At 40.5% G+C, this 22,903-nt stretch overlaps 1 protein-coding gene across 7 annotated transcripts in view; it reads right to left on the reverse strand.

The window, feature by feature from the left end:
* Window positions 1-11,183: 11,183 nt before the first annotated feature.
* ERC1 (ELKS/RAB6-interacting/CAST family member 1) overlaps window positions 11,184-22,903 on the reverse strand; it is a 280,374-nt gene continuing 268,654 nt past the window's right edge. For all 7 annotated transcript variants that reach the window (XM_026867111.1, XM_026867106.1, XM_026867103.1 and 4 more), the window contains one exon: window positions 11,184-12,076. In XM_026867111.1, the coding sequence (XP_026722912.1) occupies window positions 11,939-12,076 (138 nt within the window). In that variant the 3' untranslated portion in view covers window positions 11,184-11,938. The remainder of the gene's footprint in view (window positions 12,077-22,903) is intronic.

The following is a 22,903-nucleotide window of genomic DNA, read 5'->3' on the forward strand; positions in this document are numbered from 1 at the left end:
AATATCTTTGTTACCACTTCAGCTGCATTCTTCTAAAAAATGTTTAAAAATAGAAGAAAACAGAGGATATCCTGTACAAACATCATTCTGCTGGATTTATACATAAGAGATTATTTCCCCAAATAAACTCCTCAGTAGAGTCAAAATTATACAAAAAAAGCCACTTGGTACTGCGTTTTTTTCTGGTCCTTCTGCATCAGATCAGGTGAGAAAGCAGCAAGGAATTACCATTTCTGGTACTGCAGAAGGAGAACCAAGCAATCTAACTCCCATCTAACTCCCATCTTCTACTGAACATCAGCCTTTAACAAGCGCAGCCTGTGCTGGGTATGCCCTGTACAGCACAGGCAGGGTCAGCCACCAACTGCTCTCTTTGGCACAAACTTTACATTGATCCCTACCCACAATAACCTAACACAAAGCCATGTTTCCTAGGAGGAGAAATATAAGGGCAGTTTTTACAGTCTGCTTTGGCTGAAAGTGTCTCTGAGAGGGTTTAACATTTAATATCAAGCAACAGCTGATAACAGGTTGTGAGCTGCCTAGGCCAGGTAAAGTGACAGTTTTATTGTACTTGCATGTTTGATCTTCTCTGCGGTAAGTGATGCATAAAGCACCTTCCATACAAACATCTGAGCTTGGCTTTGGTGCATGCCACAGGCTTACAGAGCTCCCCCGTGGCTCCAACCCTGGCTGCTGCTGAGCCCCCACTCCCTCTGAAAACTTTACAGTTACCACTTGGATTGGGAAAACATATCTGAAGCCAAAACATGCTACTTTACAGCAATGAAGGCTATCAGCAAAAGAGGCAATAGTTCAAAATATCCTTAATAGTTGCACTATTTGCTTTCTCAAATCTTAATGACTACCACCACCAGAATACTCATAGTAACTATTAATGCTAAATTCATTAATTCATAGCAGAATGACATGAACTGCTGATTGAAGTTACATGGAGACCAAAAAGCAAGATGCTGAAATCAAACTTACCTCCTTCTGTGCTTTGCACTCAGTCTTCAAATCCCATGTGCATGTACTGCACATGTCATCCAAGTCTTTAAGTATCTGACATAGTATCTTGCAGTTCTCAGCAACTGCAGCCTACAAGAATCTGCGAACACATGCCCCTCCTGTGATATGCCAGTCACCCTAGCTGTCAGATAGAGTCTCATATATTTTATACAGGGCTTTATGGGAGCTGTGCTACTGCCAGGAATGACCTGGCTGGGAAAGTCAATGTGATCTGTAGACAATAAGGAAGAACAGAGGAAGCACACTGCTACCTCCATTTTAATGTCAAACCGTATCTCCAAGTCTTTGACTCCCTAGCAAGTCTCAGGCAGTCTTTGCTGCGTATGGTGTCTGATCATAGTTAAGTCCAGCTGTGTGTCTGAAGAAACAGGAGTCTTTGCTAGATGAAGATTTCAATTATCAAACGCTTTAGGCCAATTAAAGTTCAAAGATGTGTCACATGAGGACGTGCTGGCACACCCAGGGAGCAACAGCACAAGCTGCTGTCATGGTGGTGCTGCTCTGTGTCTGGTGTAGGTGGGAAGGCAGAAGCGGAGGTCTGCTCACAAGCAGCATTCAATTGCAGGTGCTTTGCGGCCTTAAGTACCTTTGGCAGATGTTTTGTAGAGAAGGGTCAGATACCTCTGTCAAGAGAAGGGGATGAAAACAGAAACAAGCTGAAGGTTTGGGCAAATGCAGGTGTGCAGCTAAAGGGAACTAGATTGCATTTTTATACATGTAAAACTAAACTGAGACAAGTACCCAAATAGATGCTTGATGCACACATCCCTGGAATATCAAGATTTTTCTTGTCAACCTAAACAAAAAACACATGTACAGATAGAAGAAACGAACCCAAATTTAGCTCTGGATGTGGATGATGTATATGCATGTTGTGCTAGACCAAATCCCCTGCTCAGGGCACTTGTAAGCTATGGAATTTGAAGTCTGGGTCTTCCCAAATGCCAGCGTTTAGTTCATTTCAGAGACAGGTTAGAGCAGATATGAGCTCATGTCTCTTGAAAAATATGGAAGGACTTTGAGATCATTCCTTATAGGAGCAGCCCTCTTGATGTCTAAGCAGTCACTAATGTGAGGGACAATTTACAAAATCAAAGTTAATGAGAGGCTTGCAACAGAAAACTGGAGGTCTCAGAAGAAGCATGGATGGCAGCAACGCTAGAGTATATGCAATTACTGATTTGAAGAATTCAATTCATTCTGCCCACTTAATGAAGGAAAGGTCCAACAAAAAAATAGTTACATAAATACACCACTGAAAATTGCATCATGGACCTATTAGGCACCAAGTCATGCAGATTTTCTAATTTCCAGACCTTTGGCATTGCAAACTTAGGATTCTTGAAACATGGTTTTCAGCATGCATCTGTATATATTTATATATTATCACACAGATGGGCACAGACAGATAGAGATACGTGCATATGTGCACTTCAACACACTGGGCTCCTAGATGGTACACTGTTTAAAGCTAAAAACGGTTTCTACGTGTTATATAAGAGAGTTTAAGAGCACTTATATACATTCCAAGACTTGTGGTTCCCCAAAATGGTGTGCCCTTACAGAAAATGAAGGGTTTACTCAAGCTGAACAAAAATCTTTCTAGGAGGGGTTTTGACCTACAGCAGCAACCCATCCTTTTTCCCCAGACATAAAGAATTCAAATGTTTTTTCACTTGTCACAAGGTTTGTGTTAGGTGTTCCTGGAGCTGAATTCCCGCTGAAGTAAGTGACGCCTTCACACAAAGGGGCTGCAGAACCTGGGCCTAAATATTAATCATTCATCTAGAACAGTTTTAATGTTTGCAGTTGTAACCACTGGGAAAAGCTACTGATCATGTGCTTAAAACCAGTCAGATTCAAAGCCCACACCCAGAGAATCACTTGCTGTAACCCCATGGCTACACCCAAACTGGTCCCAGCTGTTCTGTTTACATTTTATAATACATCATCAATATATCCAGAAACAAATTCTACCAACATAAGGTGTGTCTCTGTATGCTTGATAAGCAAATAAGTTGTTTACAATTAATTTTATTATATATAGCTATAGTACATTAGTTTTCCAGGGCATATGCCCCTTCTTGAGTTTGAGTTTTTAAAGACAGTAAAAAAAGAGGACTTCAGTGATTTGTCCCAGATTTCTAAACATCCTGAAGCCCAGTAAGACCAGTGGCTACTTGATATCTCAAGAGTCCCAGTCTAAAGGTCACTAGTCATATGCAGATCACTTCACTAGTGCAGCTGGTAATTACTGTTTTGGGTAATCCTGTGTGGTACAGCTGATGTATCCCTATAGCATCAACCCACATAAGCAGAAGGCACCTGTACAGCACAAGTGCAGCAGATCCTGTGGCAAATAGGAGATCCTAAATAACGTTGCTCTTCCCAGTGGATCGCTGATGTGGTTTCATCAGACATGCCATGACTGGTGTAATTTAGAAAAACAGGTTTTACAAAGTCATCCTGGCTAGAATACTACAGAAGGCCCATGTTTAATCAGGAGCCTGGGTAACACAGGGTCTCTGCACACCCCTATGAACCTATCTTTGCCATATGTGCAAATGAAAATGTTTTAAATTTGTGTGTGTTTGATCCCAGGGCTGACCATTTGCTATTTCCACTGCTGCCTTGCCTGTTCTGTGTCACAGTAACAGCAGTCAACACGGACAATTTTATTCAGATGCCGTTGTGTTTTACTGCACAATGCAGAAAATGTAACCTGATAATGCACAAAAGGGATTTGGCATCTTTGCTTTGTAGCGGGAACAGTGTTATTGTTATGGGCCATCCAAAATGTGAGTCAGCCTGCAGGGATACGGCAGTGCAACACACCAGGCAGCCAGAGCCGGCGTGGGCTGTGGCAGCTCAGCTCTGCTCTGCCTGCAGATGTGCTGCTCTCCTTGCAGATGTGCTGCTCTCCTTGCAGATGTGCTCTCCCGCTGGCAGTGGCTGAGACTCCTGCCTTTCACTTGTCCTCTTCTTTTGAAAGGACAAGCCATTCAGAAATGGCATTTGTACCACTTTCAGACTGACGGATAATGCATTGTACAGTATTTGGTTAAATTTATGTGGCATGTGGTTTCATTCAGCTGATCTGGACTGTGCTCGCAAAAGCCAGGCACACCCTGGCCTGATGGGAATCACGAATCCCCTTCTCAGCCAAAGACGCTCAAGAGAACATAAAACAGACTGGGAACCAAAAGGCTAATGGACTCTTCCTTTCAAAGCTCCTGAGACCCTTAATCCCCACCTATCTTTTTTCCACATGCTGCTTTACATGCCTGATAGAAGCCCAAGTGATTGAAACCCAATTAGCAGAGGTAGGGGAACGTCCAGGCACTGAGATCAGGATGCCCGTTCCTGTCAAACATGAAGTCACTCACATGGAAACAGTGAGTTGGGATCTTAAGAGCCCCTTGAAATGATAAATCTACAGAAAGCAGAAGAGACGAAGCCAGCAAGAAAGCCCAGAGAAAAATCAGCTGCACAGATAGGCAAAAGGAGAAAGAAATGGAGAGGGTCTGAGAAATTGGTGAGAAAGTATCCCAACTTGGGGAGGTCTGCTCTGCTAGGCTTCAGGATAGCTGTGGAGAATCTGGTGGAATGTGTTTAACATGGACATTGTTCTACCAGTGGGACCCAGTGTTGCAATGCTATTCTGTTTAGAACAGTTAAAAATGCCAGAAAAAATGAGATTTTATAGTGACATTACTCAGACAATTTCCCATGTCCTCAAAATGTGGCTGGAGACTGGACGCTGGATAGAGCCCGTTTTCTCCAGCGTTGCAGGGGGCAAGGCTTGTCTGACACCACAAAATGGTGACTTTCCTCTGCTCCCGTGGGGACAGGACCCGTGTCTGGTTCTCACCAGAAACACGCTCTGTAGGAGTCTCGCTGGCCTTTGCACAGCCAGTCTTTCCAGGCGCATTAATCCATAAAACATGATCCTGACATTGACTCAATGCTGGATGCACATCTGGGATTCAGTCGCTTGTTAGCAATGTTTAAGTCACATTTACTTGGAAAACGGGTATGAGAGAGACAAAGGAAACAGCTGACTGTAAACACTGTTGTATATCCACTTATCTGACCTGTGAGGTCCTGGGGTAACTGGGACACTCCTGAGATTGACAGCCCCTGGCCCTCATCCTGCAGGCAGCCCCACCTACACCCATGAGTGTTGCCAGACACGTGGTACCGCTGAGACTCCCCTGTAGGGTTGTTCCTGTGGCATGGGTGGGCAACAAATGGGATCTCCAGCCTGGTCTCAGCGAACTGCCACACAGTTGCCCAGCCGTCCTACCTGCCCTCTGATCCTGGGCATGCCGGAGAGGGCACTGAGCAAGACACACTGAAATTCACAGAAATGAAGATACAGCACAGAACTTTTAAATAATTTTATAATTTCCTGATGAACTTAGTCTGTGAATAAAAAAAGAAGAAAAAAAAATGAACAAAGTGTTTATATTATCAAGGCAAAGTTGAATATAACACATTTTCTTTGCAATTTCATTATCCTGTCAGTAACATGACTCCAGCAATAAAACACATACAAGTTGAAGGCAGCGTGCGCACTTGCATCACAGACATCAATGTCTCCTGCCGCTGTTATTTCAAAAAGGAATTCAAGTATGCTAGATCCCACCCCAAAGCCTGTCTCCCCCCCCTCCGCTAAAGTGCAACACGTCTCTTCCAAAGCAAATGAGGGATCCATGTCTGTGGAGTGGATGGAGCATCCCACAGATTATTTTCTTTTAACCCCAGAAACGATTTGTGAAGCTGGTGAGTGGATCTCCTCATTTACTGACTTGGAGGGAAACGGCAATATACTGTTTTAGTGGGCTTGGAGCAGCATGTTGGGCTAGTACAGAAATTATTCCCCTGTTCATGGTCCCATTTGATTCATCGTCCCTCAGCTTCTGAACAGATAAAGGCATCTGCCACTAAAGCCTCACCAGATATACTGCAACGAGCTTGTCAGTAAGGGCCAAACACAGCTGTCCCTGGGCAGGCAGGGAGGGCAGAGACTTGGCCATGTACATGGAGAGCTGGGAGGATGGGGCAGATTAAATGAAATTGTCAAATCTGGCCTTTAGATAACCACATTTTGTAACAAATAAGAGTAAATGTGACTGATATATCTATTTTCACCAGTTTCCAAATGGAAAAATTATGTTTTGAACAAAAAGCCCCACCAAAGCCACTGAGAACCTAAAGTGGAAACAACTATTTAAAACCAAAACTGATTGACTTGATTTTCAAGATCCCAGTTAGAATTGTAAAATGTGGACAAAGAGCATACGATAAGTATGATATAAAAACCCCATTCATTTAACCAAATTCTTTACCTAGTCTTGTAGGTAAAGCCATTTGCATGGGGTTTTTTGTTTAAGTTAATGTGCCAGTTTAGACTCACATTGTTCCTTTTACGCAGTGCAAGTCTTTGATGGAACGGCAGCAGAAGGTGGCTGCTTGTCCCTCCCTGTACCATACTGCGCTGCAGCTATGTGACCAATACTGGACGGAAAGAAATACGACTTTGATAACGGACCTACACACGACTATCTGCACCAGTGGATCTGCACTTGCATGTATCCCTGGTATCAGTGGGTGTGCTTGAGAAGACAGGGAAAATTTGGCCAAAGCATTTGGCCCACTTATATCAGCAGTTCCTATCTTAAGGGACACCTGATGTTGATAACCACTACCAGAAAAGATTGATTTCCAATATAGTTTCACTCTGCCCATTTCTGTATTTCACATGTACAGTATAAACCTGGGAAAGCAAGAATTTATACAGGGTTTGTAACATTTCCTAAGAGGCCAAGCTGCCTTGGACTTCAAAAGCCTGTGAAAGGCAACTGGTTATAATTATAAGCCCACAAATCCTTTTCCGTACAATCCCGAGAGGAGGAGTCATGGCTTTGTTGCTTCTTTACTTGAATTCCTTTTGATGAAATTTATTTTTATATATTTTTAAAAACACATCTTTTCAGTTCTACTACTATCATTTTTTTAATCCGACAACAGACACACATTGTTGGTAACTGCCCCAGCCTTAGGACCACACAGACAATATTGACAAGCAGAAAACAAAACAGGAAAAAACACCCCTGAAAAAGTCAGGAGAGATACTGATGACAGGTTTACAGCACTCACCACACACTGGAAAAAGTCAGGATTTCTGTGTTTATGCTTTTGACACTAAAAAGTTTTGAAACAGTTTTTTTTTTTTTTTTTTTAAAAATAGTCAGTGGACACAGCCATTTTGTTCAGAAGGATCTGCTGTTGTGTAAGGTTCCTTCCATTTATGTGGAAAAAACAATTAAAAACATAATTTTGTTTAAACACCACCCCCCCCTCCTTTTCCTCACCACACTGACGAGATGGGTTGGCCGAGTGGTCTTGCCAGGCATGATGCCCTGTGATGCCCCGTGCCCAACCCTCCCACCCCACCGGCTTCGCTGGGGCAGTGTTAGTTATCCACAGCCTTCGGTGTCCTCTCTGGTTCCCTCTTTCACTGTAGGCGTTGAGCTGAGTAGAAGCTTCCTTTAAATATCAGATGCCTTGATTGTACTATTTCCCTTTTGCATTTCATCTCAGTCAGTTGAGGAATATATGTGATACTTATGTAGTGAAATTTTTGCTTTTAAATGGTATCAGTGCATGACTCTCTATCCTTTGTACAGACCCCTTCAGTGGCAACGATTGGCAGTTAGTACAGGAGTGGGGACTCAACCCTGTCAACCTTTATTAGATGTAGAAATTCCCCAACAAATTGAGCACTAGCAGCAGAATGGGTGGGAATTACAGGGCAAATGAAAAGACATGCCCCTTTGGTTCAAAGACCAGGGTTATGTCTACAAGATTTATGACATTAATGCTTCCTTGTGCAAAATACTGAGAACCCCAAAGTACCAGAAAATTTGCTAGAGAGGGATATTCTAGCCGTGCAACCAGAACTAGCACACACAGTTTCATGCATCATGTCAGACTTTCACCTTCTGTCCCCCAGACTTGGCAAAAATCAGATACTCCAAAGAGGGTTTGGCATTTTCTAGAGGGAAAGCTGGTTAAAGGCAGTCAAAATGAGAGAATACTAGAAGCTTAGAGCTTCATCTGGGAGCACGCCAGCCAATTCTTCCAATCACAAACAGTGCTCATGTCCTCACCCTGCAATTCTAGTGTTGTAATGTCCTTTAGTGTTCTAAATGAGGCTGGGTTCAGAGAAAAATATGTACTTGGACTCGTGGGTATCATGAACAAGTGTGGTTGGGGTGTCAGCTTTTACACTGTACGTGGGCTTCAGGCTTGAGTTATTTTTTAGCCCAGACCCAGATAAAATCACTTACTTTTCTACAGACAGTTCCTTAAGTCCTTACATCTCTGTTGCTCTACAAATGACAGCTTGAAAGAAAAAAATAATTAAAGCAATTAAAACCTTCACAGCTCCTGTAGCAAACAGAACTTCATTTAACAAGAGAAGAAAAAGCAAGTTTCCCCAGGCTCCCTGGGAAGGGCCCCTGATTTCCTAGAGCTGCTGTGTTGCAGGACCTCTGTGCTAGGAAACTTTCTGCATCTGCCTGTCTGCTGACACTTGGGTATAAGATTTTAAAAGAGCAGTGATGGGTTAGGCAACTGGATGAGCATCGCAGTATGTGCGCATATATGCCCCTTCTGCCACATGCCTGATATGCAACGTCGTGATGGATTATGATAGCAAAATCCCTTTTGTTGCTCTAAGGCCAATGGTATGGCACTCCATATGAGTGAAATGAAAAAGCTTTCACTGGTCACATTCAGCATTAAATCGTGGCCAGCAGTACCTCCCAAATCACACAGCTCCTCAAGCTATTCACCATGACAAGATCTCTATTGACACAGGATCAGAAGGATTACCTGAAATAGTTCAATGAAGATCAAGTCGGATCAAGTCTGTTCCTAAAAGAGATTTGCTCTCTCTCTGAAAGCATTTTACTGAGGTCTAAAATCAATGTTTAAGATGGGAAGCCTAGAAGACCTAGAAGATAACAGCAGTTCACGAGAAAAACTGCAAAGCCCAACAATGCAGATGGGAGGAACAGCAGGTGTGTGGCTGGGAGATAAAAGACCAAATGGCCAGCATGAAAACTAGCCAGGCTTGACAAATCCTCTCAGGGAAGAGGCTGGGAGATGTGTAAACAGTGAGATTCACCTGGCTGCCGACATAAGGATCCTGCACATGCTGCTGTGACAGCACCGTGCCTTTGTCTGGGGCACTTTTGACTCTGGAAATGCAGCCACAGGCTGAGTAAAAGACGCAGAAGAACCAGTGCTTCCTGCGATGTTTGGGCAATGCAGTAAACCACAGGAATTGAAGTGACAGCCCGAAGTGACCACCCCTTGTTCCCATCCCCTCCCCCTGCCCCTGCCTGCAGCAGAAACACTATCAAGGAACATCTCAGTAAGAGGTTTACAAGCAGGAGTCATTTGAACCATCGATAAGGGAAATTCCACAGCTTCTCACAGTGGAGGGATTGTTTTACAGCAGGGAACCAGGGCAGCTGGAGATTTGACCATGTAAGTTAATGAGATTGTCAGGAGTGGTGATGGTGGCACGATGATGTTAGGCTGATGGCTTTGATGCTTTTACAGGCAGCATTAAATTCCTTGAGTGAGTAATTAGGGGTGATGAAGAAAAAGCAAGAGGAAAGATTTCAAAACAACAGCTCCTATCGAAACGTGCTGACTCAAATAATGGGACCAAAGGGGTGGTTCTGGGATGAGGCACAGCTCAGTGGTATGTACAGTCACTGTCTACACGCCTTCCGGTGTTCCCCCCTTGCACACATTCAGGTTCCCATTACTCTCCTCATTCACGAAAAAAAAAGCTTCAGACACAGGCTGCTACTACAGCAAGAATTAAAGTTACATTTCCTGATTTGCAAAGCACTGGCAGTTCAAAACGTGGAAAAGGTGTGAATCACCTCATCTTTGGTGATTTAGGTATTTATTCCTTGTGGACACTATGGTTATAGAGCCAGTTCCTTCTGCTGAACCATTACAGTAGAATGAATTGGGATATGATTTATTTTAAATCAGTTAGTTTTCAATAATGGCTATGGGTATATAAGGTTTCAGTTTTGCCCAATTTTCAGTGCTTGTTTGAAAAAAAGACAGGGTACATCTACCCTTACTCGAACTTTTGCTGATCTCCTTCCTATTGGAAGCAATCAGTCATTTTAAAGATAAAAATCAGGTGTGAAAGACCTACATAGAGCTGTGGATTTGAAAGACCTAACGTAAATGCAGTTTTCCTGAAAGGGCTTGGAACATATTTCTTAGCATAACAGTTTAGTGATTAAGCTCAAAATGAATTAAGTCCTATGGAATTAAACTGTAGGCACTGAATAGGAGGTTTACTGAGAGGATTCATTAGCTTGTGACTAGAAAACCAAGATTTCTTCCACTGCTGTATTGATATTTGGTCTTCCTCTGCCCTCCCCTTGTTCTCTTAAGCAATATGAGAAAGCTAAAGGGGAACAACTCCTTTAAGGAGCACATGGGGATGTGTTAAAGGGTTCTGTCCTGCAGATGCCCCCAGACACACATAATCACTGGTAGTCAGGAAAAAACGTGTCTCCTCATTAATGCATAGTCCGAGAATGAACACCCAAATCCTACTCATAAAATAGGACTCTGACTTGCTACCACAATGACAAACCGACCTGCTATTTCAGGTCATATTACCTATCAGCAGGGGCTTTAACAAGTGTCAAAGATGGATGGGAACAAGACTAAGGTCTCTCATATACATAAAAGAATTGCACTGGTTTAACTAAAGCTGTGATTTTATACCTATGTACTCAGCTGGTGCCAACTCCAGCAGAGACTCTCCTCTTTGTAAGAATGGGTTATTGCTCTGAATTCAAACTCATTTCTCATCAACCTAAGCTAAACCAAAATAAATTAAATTATAATTATAGTAAGAACTATGTCACTGATTTACCAAACAGCTTTAAAATTATACTTTTAAGCTAAATGATGCAAATTTCTCATTTACAAAACACCTAAGACTATTCTGATGGCAGCTAGTGTTCACAAAGCTGTGGCCTGAAAAATTGGCAATGGACAAACTATACAAGTTAAAGCTGGGAGCTGACATGAGAAACCTCAGCTAAAAAACCCAAGAAATCAACAGATGAAAGCAGTTACCTGAAAAAATGCCCCACACAGCACTTCAGAGTCAGATCAGTGAACAATAAAAAAGTTAAGTAAACAGAAAGTACCAGTATGCCTACCTTGTTTCCCAGATGCTAGATGAAGTGACTAACAGGAACAAATAGGGAAACTTTCCTTTCCTCTCTCTGTTATTTAAGAACATAAGAAACATTGAGACAGGCAGAGAGACCTGAGCTAGCTAGCTGATGCTGGCCAGTCATAAGCCATAATCAGAGCACACTCAGGTTTGGCTTTAGCACTATGAAATTCAGGCTTTCAGTTTTTATGAAAAAAAAAAAAAAAGAGAGAGAAAAAAAAGCAATAGATGAATGAAAGGCAAGGGCTACCCTTCTGCAACCTCATGGAGAACTAGAGCTGCTTGTGTTCAGTGGTTTCACTCTTCTTTGCTCAGTAGACTTGGAAGAGCTCTGCTTAGCTGTATCCAAAAGTCACCATCAACAAAGTCTAAAGCAGAAAGGCAGTGAGAAGATGAATGCAGACATAACTGATTAATTGTACACTGGAAGAACCTAGAGAGCATGTAGTTTTTAGAGGGTTTTTTTGCTTTTGTTTTCTTTGTAAAAGGTGCACCAGAAGTTTCTATTGCATTTCTGTCTTTCACATTCCTCTCCACTCTCATGGCTCCTTGGACTGACTGGGCTTGGCCACTGGTGTGCTGCTCCGGTGGGGCTAGTGGCCGAGGTCATGATGACTCCTCAAGTGCATTGACGACTTGCTCCAGGATGTCAGGGCAGTGATCTGCTATCTGCTGTAAGATGGCATTGGCAAACTCCTGCAGCTCTGCGCTTTCCTTCTCGCCCTTTTCTAACTCATCATGAAGCTGCAAGAAACACACAGAGGTATGGTCATTCTCTGCTATTAAATGTCCTCACTGTATAACGAGACCTGCCCAGAAGGCTCAGCTCTAAGCTAAACCACCACTTTTAGAAAGGGAGCTAGCAGAGGTGTAACATGCTAGGCACTTCCAGGATCAGCCTTCTTCCCTGGATGACTCCCTCACCACAAACCAGATGCTCTCCTCCCTCTTTATTTCCCTTTTTCATTCTACAGGACCAGGCTGGTGACTGTCCCAGTTAAGGCCATGTCCACACGGGAGAACTAACTGCCTTAACTACTCCTGAATAAATTATTCTATGATAAATATTAGAAAAACTTCCTCCGTACTATGTTTTTCTGAAAGCAATACAGTATTTTGCTATGCTAGTATATTGTTTTAAACAGCTTTTTATTCATAAATAACAGGATGTTTCATAGGTCATTAATTCAAAATTATTTCCTATATGAAATAAATAGGAATGTTACACAATTATAATTGTGTATTATCCAGAATTCTAATTTTTCTGTGGAATAAATAATTTCCAGAGACTGTTCCTTAACTCAGTTGTAAGATGACTATACACAGTTATGGTGGAACATACATGATTTTTGTTTACTCACTCTGCATTTCCTGTTGGATTGTTCATTGCTGAGATTATTATAATTGGTTCAGAATGGGACATGGAACTTCAAAACTTTATTTTATTCACTCTGTCTATGGTCTATAAACTGTTTTTCCAACAAGTGGTGTTACAAACCACGCCACACAACATATTGGGAGTATACGAGAACATAGCTTTTAGCTCTGAGCCTAAGGCCACTGCCAGAATTAGGGGCTCACAGAGTCTTAATGAAGACCAGGAAACATCTGCCTTCAGTAACCTGTTTATCTGCCCAGCAATTGAAAAAGTCCATGCTAGCCTGTGAACTATGCAGAGTCCCAGTAAGGCCGTAATTTGTGCAATTGCTAAATTGTAATTTAGGGATTACTGTACTCACAGTGGTCTAAGGATCTAACAGAACAAGGAGAGGGACCATCTCTTACTAGACCAGATGATACAGATAGATAGATTGTATAAGCATTCAAGAAGATAGCTCCTTCATATACTATATATCCAAACCCCTCATCTGTTATTTCAGTGATATGATTTTCTTCTAATAAGGTATATTCCCTGTGAATATAAGACAAGCATATGTGTAGCAGGTACATACAATTAGATGGATTCTGAAGTTTATTGCAAGCGTCTGTATCCACAGTTCTTTGTCATTTTGAGCAGCTGTAGCAAGTAGCTTATTTATATTTGAACCTTTTTTTTTTTTTCCCCCTAATATTATCTGTCAGTCCTGTAACATTTCTTATTCCTAAGTGATAAATATTTTTATTGGACCTCCACTGTGTTAACATGGAAAGAATGTCAAATTGGAATTTTTCATCCCTGAAGGGGTAAATGATCATCAGTAAACATATTTCTTCATCTATATTTTGTACTTCTGTAACACTGCTGCTTGTAGGTTTTAACAAGAGAACTGTCAGGCAGCAGGACAACAGGGATCATTTTACCATCATAAGAGCACAATGCAGAGGGAAGGGTTATAGTTCTACAATTAAAATTTTAATCAGATACAACAGTACATCTCTGTTTAGTGATGGTCTCAAGCAGAGCATAGGAGATTGTTACTGCAAGAAATACTGCATAAAAACTAGCAGCCTAAGAACGACTATAGAATAAACATAAATGCTTTTTAAGGAAGTTATGGTATAGACTTCTATAGACAAAAGTGAGAGAAAGGAAATTAAAAGGGTAAGCCTTCTACACTATTCCCTTTACTAGGCAGGGTAGCATATAGTAAATTATTTGGGCTTTGCGTGCTGAATGTTAGTTTAATGTGTTCTTATGTGCTTTGTTCCTACTGGCTGCTGTACTCGCAGAACAGTTATACAAATCCGAGAGGGGCTTATGCCAAGAATCACAATGCAAAAGCAACCTGATCCCACTCTGCCGAGTGACATGAGCCGGGGAAGTGGGGAAAACGAGAGGGAGGGGAGCACTCTAGGCTCTGTAAGGGCTCTCGGGGGAAAAGGGGGGGAATTCAGCAGTAACCCATAATGGCTCAGAAACAGCACACTGTGGATAGGTGATTAGCCTGGTTCCAACAGCCTGGCAGAGTTATTAGTCAGAAACTTGCAATGGATGGATAAGCCTTGGAGAGGTCCAGTCAGCAAGCAGGATTGAAAGAGTCAGCACAGCCAGCGAGGAGCAGTGCTGAATATTAAAAGCCAGGAGACTACCTCCAAGTCTCAAGTTGCTCAGCCTAGTGAAACCCCAGCAATTCAGGTGGCCCCAGCTACAGCAGCCTGCAAAGCACCTAACTGCTGGTAAATTCATGGGACTGGTTTGAACGATGAACTCTGAGACAGGGCTGCCTTGATTTCTTGGGCCAGCCCAAAGGTTTCACAGTGCCATTCCTCAGAAGGGTGGGAGGTTGTGGAGGTTGGGAGAGACAGCAAGTAATGGGAGAAGAAGCCACCAACATAACGCTCTTTTTCTTCATCCGGCTCCTGCAAGGGGCCCTGGCTCTCTGTCTGCAGGAGGGGAGCCAGGAGAGGGCACTGTTAGCAGGGAAAGCAAAGGCCGGCTCCCTGTGGGTCCTGCACCACCACCTGCCCAGCCAGCATCCCTCTTCTCCTGGCATCTCAGCCAAATCCTCCAGGTGAAGCTTCAGGAACGGAAAAAGCAATTAAATAATCAAATATAAAAGCACCTTAAGAAGGTTAACCTTCAAAACGGAAAGGAAGCTGGTGGAGAAGGGAGAATCCTGCAGGATGTTGTCTTCAGCTGGGCAGTACTGCAAAGTCAGTCATGTCTCAAATCAAGGTAAGCCCAACAAAATAAGCCCATGTCAAAGCTAAAATAAACCAAATGCAATCAAACAAAAGTAACCAACTTCACCAGATGAAGAAAATATTTCCAACAAATAAGGTCTTGACCATCAAGAGCCCAAAAGGAGATGGCTCTGAATGCTGAAGGTCAGCAGTAATACTTTGCAAATTAACACAGACAGAAAGTCTGCACAGCTGGCTGGCAGATGTCTGTGATGAAACATCTCTTAAAAAAGTAGCAATGATAGTCTTGCATTGAGTTTGCTAGCTTCAGAACATCTAGGTTTAATAATGTGATTTCTACTTAAACAAAGACATCCTAATTGACTATGTGGCTGGTTGCAGCATTTCTATATCATGTATGTCATCTCCATTTACGTCATTCCTTTCAGAAACAGCTGTGAGCAGCATACATCACTGGTTGTTCAGACCTTAATGGGGAACACATCCAGTTCTCGTGGTATAACTTGAATCACCTAGATGTTTGGCAGTCCAAATTTTAGGGAAGTTTCTCTAAAAGTATTACTATTAATTCTGCTCCTGGTTTCCTAGATTTTCTTGTAAATGCAAATGGAAATGGTGTTATCTTCCCCACGTAATTTTTCTATGAAAATAAAGGTGCATTAACAGCCCTTTTTTGTTGGCATTTTCAGCTGAGGATTAGGATATTCATACACTTGCCTCATGAAAATGACCAAAAAAGAGAAGGCAAGGCCAGATATGTTTGGTCAGTTGATGACAGGTAAAAATAGACAGCTCGGAAAGAAAAGGATAGCAAGGACCCCAGAAGTGGCTCATAGTATTTCTACTTTATCTTTGGACAGAAGAACAGAAAGGACCTTCAGCATCTCAGGGGAATGGAAGCTTGCAGATAACCTGCAACAGATTCAGACACTTTTCACCACTGCTGCCTTCCTTCCTGGGTTAAGAGCAAGTCATGATAGGAATACTTTTCCATTTATAGTTAAACTCCATCAGTGAAGAAAATCTCAAACAATTCACTATGACTTTAGCTTGCATTCTGCTTCTCTGGTCCAAGATATTTCAGAATTTATTTAAAGATTAATTGACATTCAGAGGGAAGATAACTTCATAGTTAAGAAACTGGATGCTATGGTTTTATATGCACACTAGGTGAATTGTGGTGCTGCACTGCAGAACCTTTGTGGCTATGGACAGTAAAACTGAATACAGAATATGAGGTGCTTGTAGAGCGGCACAAAATTAACTGCAGGACTTCTATAAGACTACAATACCAGGATCTGGAATTATGCTTCTCCAAATTTTAGGTGCTTCTGGATCAGGCTATGGATAGTCTGAAAATAGAGCTTAAAATAACAGAAATAAGCATCACAACTCATTTAATCTTAACCTTAGTTTTGTCTCAAAGTAAGTGAAACCACACCGTGTCTCAGGCAAATGGTGAAGAGCTTTTGCATCCTCCCAGATGAACCAGTGTATCTATCTATGTATCAGTGATACACTGTGTATCAATCTATGTTTGAAGCAGTGAAAGCCAATTACATACAAACCTTTATTTCGCAATGACAGATCTACAAAATGGTCAAAAGAAAGGGTTTGGAATATGGAAATCCCAATCTGTCCTTTTTTTTTTTTTAAAAATGTATTTTTTTTATGTAGACCCTTAAATATTTTTGCTCTATCTAGAAATTTTGGGTTTTATGTTAGCTTTTTCAAAATATTTAAAACACATGCATTTAAAAATTAAATTAGGATTTCACATTAAACATTGTCTTGTTTTTAAAATCATATAAACTTTAAAAATATGTTTTAAATATATTTAAATACATATGAATAGATTTTACAACCAATGTTGACAAAAACCCTGACAAAAACCCTGACAAAAATTGAGGGCTGTTGCACCCTATATTTGAAATAACTTTGCACATGGTATTTATCCTGCATTCCTGAGCATCTCTCAGGTTTGTGAATAGCACAAATATTATTATTTCCTTGGTAATTAATGAATTTAAAAATTATATAAACGGGAAGAAGGAATAAATTAAATGCCTGTAAGTTATATTTTGCATTTGACTGGAGAAGTTTTCCTGCAAATCTTGCACTTGAAGATAATATGTCTATCCTCCAGCAACAGCAGCAATCATTTTACAGAGAACAATTTTATGTTCATGTAAATTATAGTGTACTTATACACTGAGAATTAATGCTGCTATAGTGTACAAAAAGTTGTTATTCTGTGGCTAAGCAGAACAAATAATAATTATTGCCTGTACCATAGGGCTATCTGCTAATGCCAGGCCCCACTGACCTAAGTATGCACAATGCAGGCAAACCCCACAACCCTAATCCCTAGCAACTCTCAATTCTGCACATTAAAGTGACTGTGAAATAGAGTTAGGCAGCAGTACCTGATAGTCACAAATACAGGGAAAATTCACCTATCTGCAAAGCAAATCTTAAATACCTCTCTTATATGTCCTAGGCTGATGAGTTTTGGAAAAACTTTTTAACAGTTAGGACAGAGCGTTGGCAGGCAGTTACAGTTTTGTGCCTGCGCAGCGCAAAACAGAGAAGAAAGGAGAGAGCAGGAAGTACTTGAATGAAATGATGAAATTACAGGCATCCTGTTATTTCAGGATCAGTGCTGAAGCCCTTTCTACTCTTTCCATGCTACTTATTTCTCTTTCAGAGGAAGTTCATTATGAAATCATGGAGAATCCTGTGAGCTCTGCAATTTCTGAATGATATTCCAGGAAAAAATTTCCATGGAATATTTTCGTCTGTACAGTGAGGCCGACAAGCCAGCAGAGGACCCAGCTGCTCCTGCATGTGGTTCCTTTTTTTCAGGAAGGATGTCCACAGAGGCTGCCCCGGCAGCTCCTGTGCAGCCTCATAGCAGGAGATGCTGCAAAAACCTTCCACAAGGACCACAGTGTCCAAACAAGGCATAGAGTAACTAAACTTGTTACTAATAGCAAAACATACCGAGCGGTGAGCTGCCCTCAAGAAAATAAGGTAATAGCTCATGTTGGTACACTATCTGCTTGTGGGAACTGCTTGAAATGAAACCACAGTAAATTTTAGACACACTCCACACACACAAAACACTTCCCTGTGTCCTGAAAGCAATGTTTTTACCTTTATATCTCAAATTAGGAATAGTTAATGTTAGTGATTGATAGTATGCATTTTAAATAAAAATTAGCAATTCCATATAAATGGATATAAATATAAATAAAAATGGATACTGTTATGGCATTATGGATATGGTCAACTTATGGATAATATTTATGGCTTCAACCAGTATTTAAGAACTATGACACTGATCCCAAGTTCTCATCCTCACCCAAAACATTAATTTAATATGAAAGTTAAAAATGCTACAAAATGTAATAATTTTAGAGAGTTCTTATATCCATTACTTTCTCATCTAAACTCAGGAAATACATTTGCACACAAAGAAGGATATAAACTGTTGCATTATTACTTCTAAGTTCTAACAGAGACCAGAAGTTGACTGTGTAACTTTAAAATAAATTATGCATTCCCATGAGATTACAAATTAAAAATAAATGACATAAATCAGGTGGGGAAGATAACAGGCTAATGGAAGAGCAGTTAGAGAAGAAAGACAGGGTAAACCCTGAAGTAATAGAGTAATTTAGAATGACTAAATGCAAAACATGGCAGAGTGATTTCTTTAAAGAAAATAAATAAGTTGAGTAATTTCTCATAGATGATATAGAAGAAAGAACCCAAGTGGAATTTGAACAAAGAAATACGCAGGATGTTTATAAAATAGCTATTTGTAGCTTAAAGTTCATCCCACTTACGATATTATTTGTATAACAAATTGAAATGTGTGTTTAGTACTTGCAAAATTCAGCAAGCATATATGTAATCTTAAAATGGAATTTGAAAACTACATACATGTGGTCTGGTGTCCTTTCATACAAAAAGTTTAACTTTTCTGAGAGTGAAATGTGAATTATGCTCCTTGGAACCAAGCCATGACTATTTAGCTGATACAGCAGGTTGTGACTGATACAGCAAAGTGACATTATCACCTTTTTTCTTCCTCTGCTTTGACCAGCTGAGCAGAAAAGACATTCCTGATTTCTAGGGAGAGGATTAGTAAGTAGGAATCCCTAGATGGTCTGTGCTTTGGCTGAAGCTGGTACACAGTGAGAGGGAAGACAACCTTTCTTCACGACAAAGGCTCTTCCACGACCATAAAGATTTTTCAGAAGCACCTCGTAACTCACAGCCAAAGCACACATAGGTGCAACACCATGTTAGTAGTGGGGTAAGACAAGCTCCCAAAGCAGGTCTCCCCTGAGTAACACTTCTGGGAAAAGAGGAACAGGTTGACTGTGAGAGAAAAAAATGGTGCTTGGGGGCCAGAAGAAATAGGCAGGACCCCCAGCAGCCTGGATGAAGCCAGGTTTGTTGGACATGGCTGCAAACAGCCACTGATGGCAGGGAGCAAAATGCATTCTCCTCCTCCTCCTAGTTTTAAGAAAATTATCTTAATCAGATAGGTCCTCTTCTGCTGGAAGAAGTACTTTTTCAGAATGACTGCAGGAGCTATTGAAAATGCAAAGCTCTCCATAATATGAGGTTCTGCACATTTTAGAGATGGATTTGAAGCAGTAAGAAAATTTATAATGCTGCTTAACCTATTAACAGAATGAACACTGTTGCCTACTACTAACATCTGGTTGCTCTCTTTGGTTGTCTACTTTTTCGCACTGCTGCCTTCCAACCACAGTGCAGCATGCCACTAGCAGCATACTTAAATTCTGATTTTCAGCAAGTTCCTCCAGTCTTTCCTTCTGTAAAGAGAAAAACAAAAACCTAACTATAAATAAAAATGTGGACCATATCATTATGTTCTTATTGTCATTTCCTTTCATATAGAAATAAAATCCCTCATTCACAGGCAACCATCTAAAACATGAAACGTAGCCCAAGAATATTAACATAATGATACGTTTAGGACAAAGTGGAAAAAAATACTGTATTTAATAGGCATTGCTAGGATAATGCAATTATTTATAATGAATAAATGGAATTTTTATTTCTCAGTGTTGAGACTTGGAACATCCTTCCGTCAGATAACTTCAATTTTTTAATAAGAAAAGATAAACAGGACATAAAGGGGTCAAAAAAGGACACTTCTGGAAACAGTGTTGGTTAACTTCTTTGGGGACACTGGGTCAGAACTGACTCAAAGGATATTTCCCACCACATGAATAACTTAATGACATGGTTCCAAGCAGTGTAGATTCTTTACTGTCCACAACTTAGTCTAGCATATTCGTTTAGATTAGGTTTTGAAATACCATATACTCCAAGTACTGGCTTCAGGCCTTCATTATAAATGGGCTAAAAATTTTACTACAGTGTCAGCTTTACAAAATGTCTGATAAAATGACAGCAAAGAATGCATCTTGCCCCCATATTTTGATTAAAATCAGTTGAAGTCACTAAAGAATACATCTGTACTTAATGGCAGTGTAAAGTACTATATGTGAGAGGTACCAATTATCAATCAAACTTTGAGAGTCTACAAAATTATTTACGTGGCAACAAATTTCCCTTAGAACCATGGTGTAGATGCTGGCAGATGCTCTTCTGACAATGACTTGTACACTAGTTTCTGTGGGTCACTGTGGATGTGCTGGAAGAGCGAAAAACTTACATCTACTTCATATACTAGTTTTACCTACCAGAAGAAGCCACCAAAGCCACCTACTATTTGTATCTAAGCCTCCCCAGCAGGTATGAGAGACCTACAGGATATCTGGCTATGATCAAACACAGCAGGACCAACCTTTGCCAATAACAGTTGCTGCAGTGGGAAATCACAGCTCCAAAAGCAGCAGTATGAAAATGAATTCTCAACTATTTATAAAAAAAAACCCCAAACCAAACTAAATGATCTCATTGGTGAGAAGTGGATACATTGGCATCGTTCTTAAATATTATTGGTGTTCAGTTAAATGTATCCACCCTAATCATGTTAACACTTCTTAACATTCAAGAGGATTAATTTTTTCCCACTGAGGCTTGTGGAGCATTATCTACAGAAGATCATATTAGAAGGGACAGGAGTGAATTTAATGCACTGGATTTGAAGTAATTCACAAAACTCATTAAAATTCCAAAGATGGGTATTCTGTGATGGACTCCTGCAAATCTGGAGAACTGATTCCCACCCCCCATGGGAATACTTTAAACACAAAGGAAATTCTGAAGTTAGAAACAGAAAAGCTCCATGACTTACATGAAAAATGTGCTCTGTAAATTAAAATGTATCATTAGTTTGTATTTTTCAACTGAAGCTTGTTAAATACAATCTAAGTAAGTATGGGAAAGCAGAAGATATTGATACATTTTATTTTAGCAGATGTTAGTTACTCTTGGGAATCACAAATGGAGTAGTAATTTTAAACAACTGTGGCAATAGAAATGTAGAATTAAGACAATAATGGGATAGGGTAGAAAGACACATTTTATTCTCTCCTCCAGAACAACTTAGATGATTCTTTTTTTTCACAATTTATACTTAAAAGCTTTACTGTGTAACCCATAAACATTGCTAATGGACTAGCAAAGTTTGAATGAGAAATACTATCTTTTATTAGACCAGTACACAGAACTGGAAAAAGCAGATGCTGTTTTGGGCCAACTATCTATTCAGAAGAACTTGTCAAAGAAAGCCTTTTCTATTTTCTTTACCTACATTCTCCTAATCAAATAGAAGATATCCCCTATCCCCACAGGTCCTGATTATATTCAAAGACCATCACAGCTATAACAGACTAGCCATTTTATTTCAGGGATATCCAACGTTTGCCGACATCCAGCCTTTACTTTTGTTTTCAGAGATGCCTCCAATGCATGGTACAGGTTTTGTCATCCAATGCTTCATACTAATCTGACAGACAAGGCGGTTCAAAGTACTATGCCTCATGTTTTGATCTGTAACGTAGGAGCCATACCTCTAATGTATGAGAATAGCAGGCATTAAACTGAAGAACTTTCAATCCTGTATCAGTGATTACAGAACGCAAGAGGTTAATAAAATGCTGACTCCGGATGAGTAGGGGCTAGCAGGGTCTGCAGGGAAAAGGGATGTGTCGGGCCTATAGAGGCAAATGTAGATATTGAGTGACGCACACAGCACACACTGAATCAAATACATATATGAAGACAGGTACAAAGACAGAGATCAGCTGTCCTGTACATCTAGGCCCTGTTACAGGCATTTTTATCTCCAGAGGTCTGTTTTTCTTTCTGAATTGTTACACATGCTTCTGTTGGCTTCCTGCAATTTGGCTGCTGAGCTGGTCTCTCCAATTTTTGGATCAAAATTCAGCCTTGAGTTGAAAGTGCAAGGAAATGAGCTTAAACATCACACAAGAAGAAAACCAGAGCTGAAGTGTTCAGGATAGGCTCAAGATAGTGTTCACTGACCCACAAATACACTTTTAACTATACAGGCCTTACACTAGTTTGTATGCATACTGGATAGATTTTGGAATAGACATGAAAGTGAGTAATTTAGTGACAGAATTGGCATTATAATCCAAAATCAGGGTCAAAAAGACTAAATTAGTCACTTTTATTTCTGGTACAAGTTCCTTATATTAGTTTTAAAAAAAAACCCATTCTGTAATATAGGAGTAAAATTTAAAAGTTAAAAAGAGGAATAGGAAGGAATGAGAGAAAGGGGTTATAGGGAATGATGAATTATTGTATGAAAACAGGAGATAAAAACTGCCAGTGAAGGGATTAAGGAAGGCAAGAATCACCAGGGCTGGGAGAAAGGAAGATTATTTCAGTAGTTGAATTATAGCTAGATTGACAGTGTCTGTAGAGACTCCATCAGACAAGCTGTTATTAAACCCTTTCAATTCTGTATGGCAAAACTCTTGGGAATACACTTGAGCTTCTGGATTC

The sequence above is a fragment of the Athene cunicularia genome (genome assembly GCF_003259725.1).
Source record: "Athene cunicularia isolate RWA chromosome 1 unlocalized genomic scaffold, athCun1 chr1_part2, whole genome shotgun sequence".
Taxonomy (NCBI): Eukaryota; Metazoa; Chordata; class Aves; order Strigiformes; family Strigidae; genus Athene; species Athene cunicularia.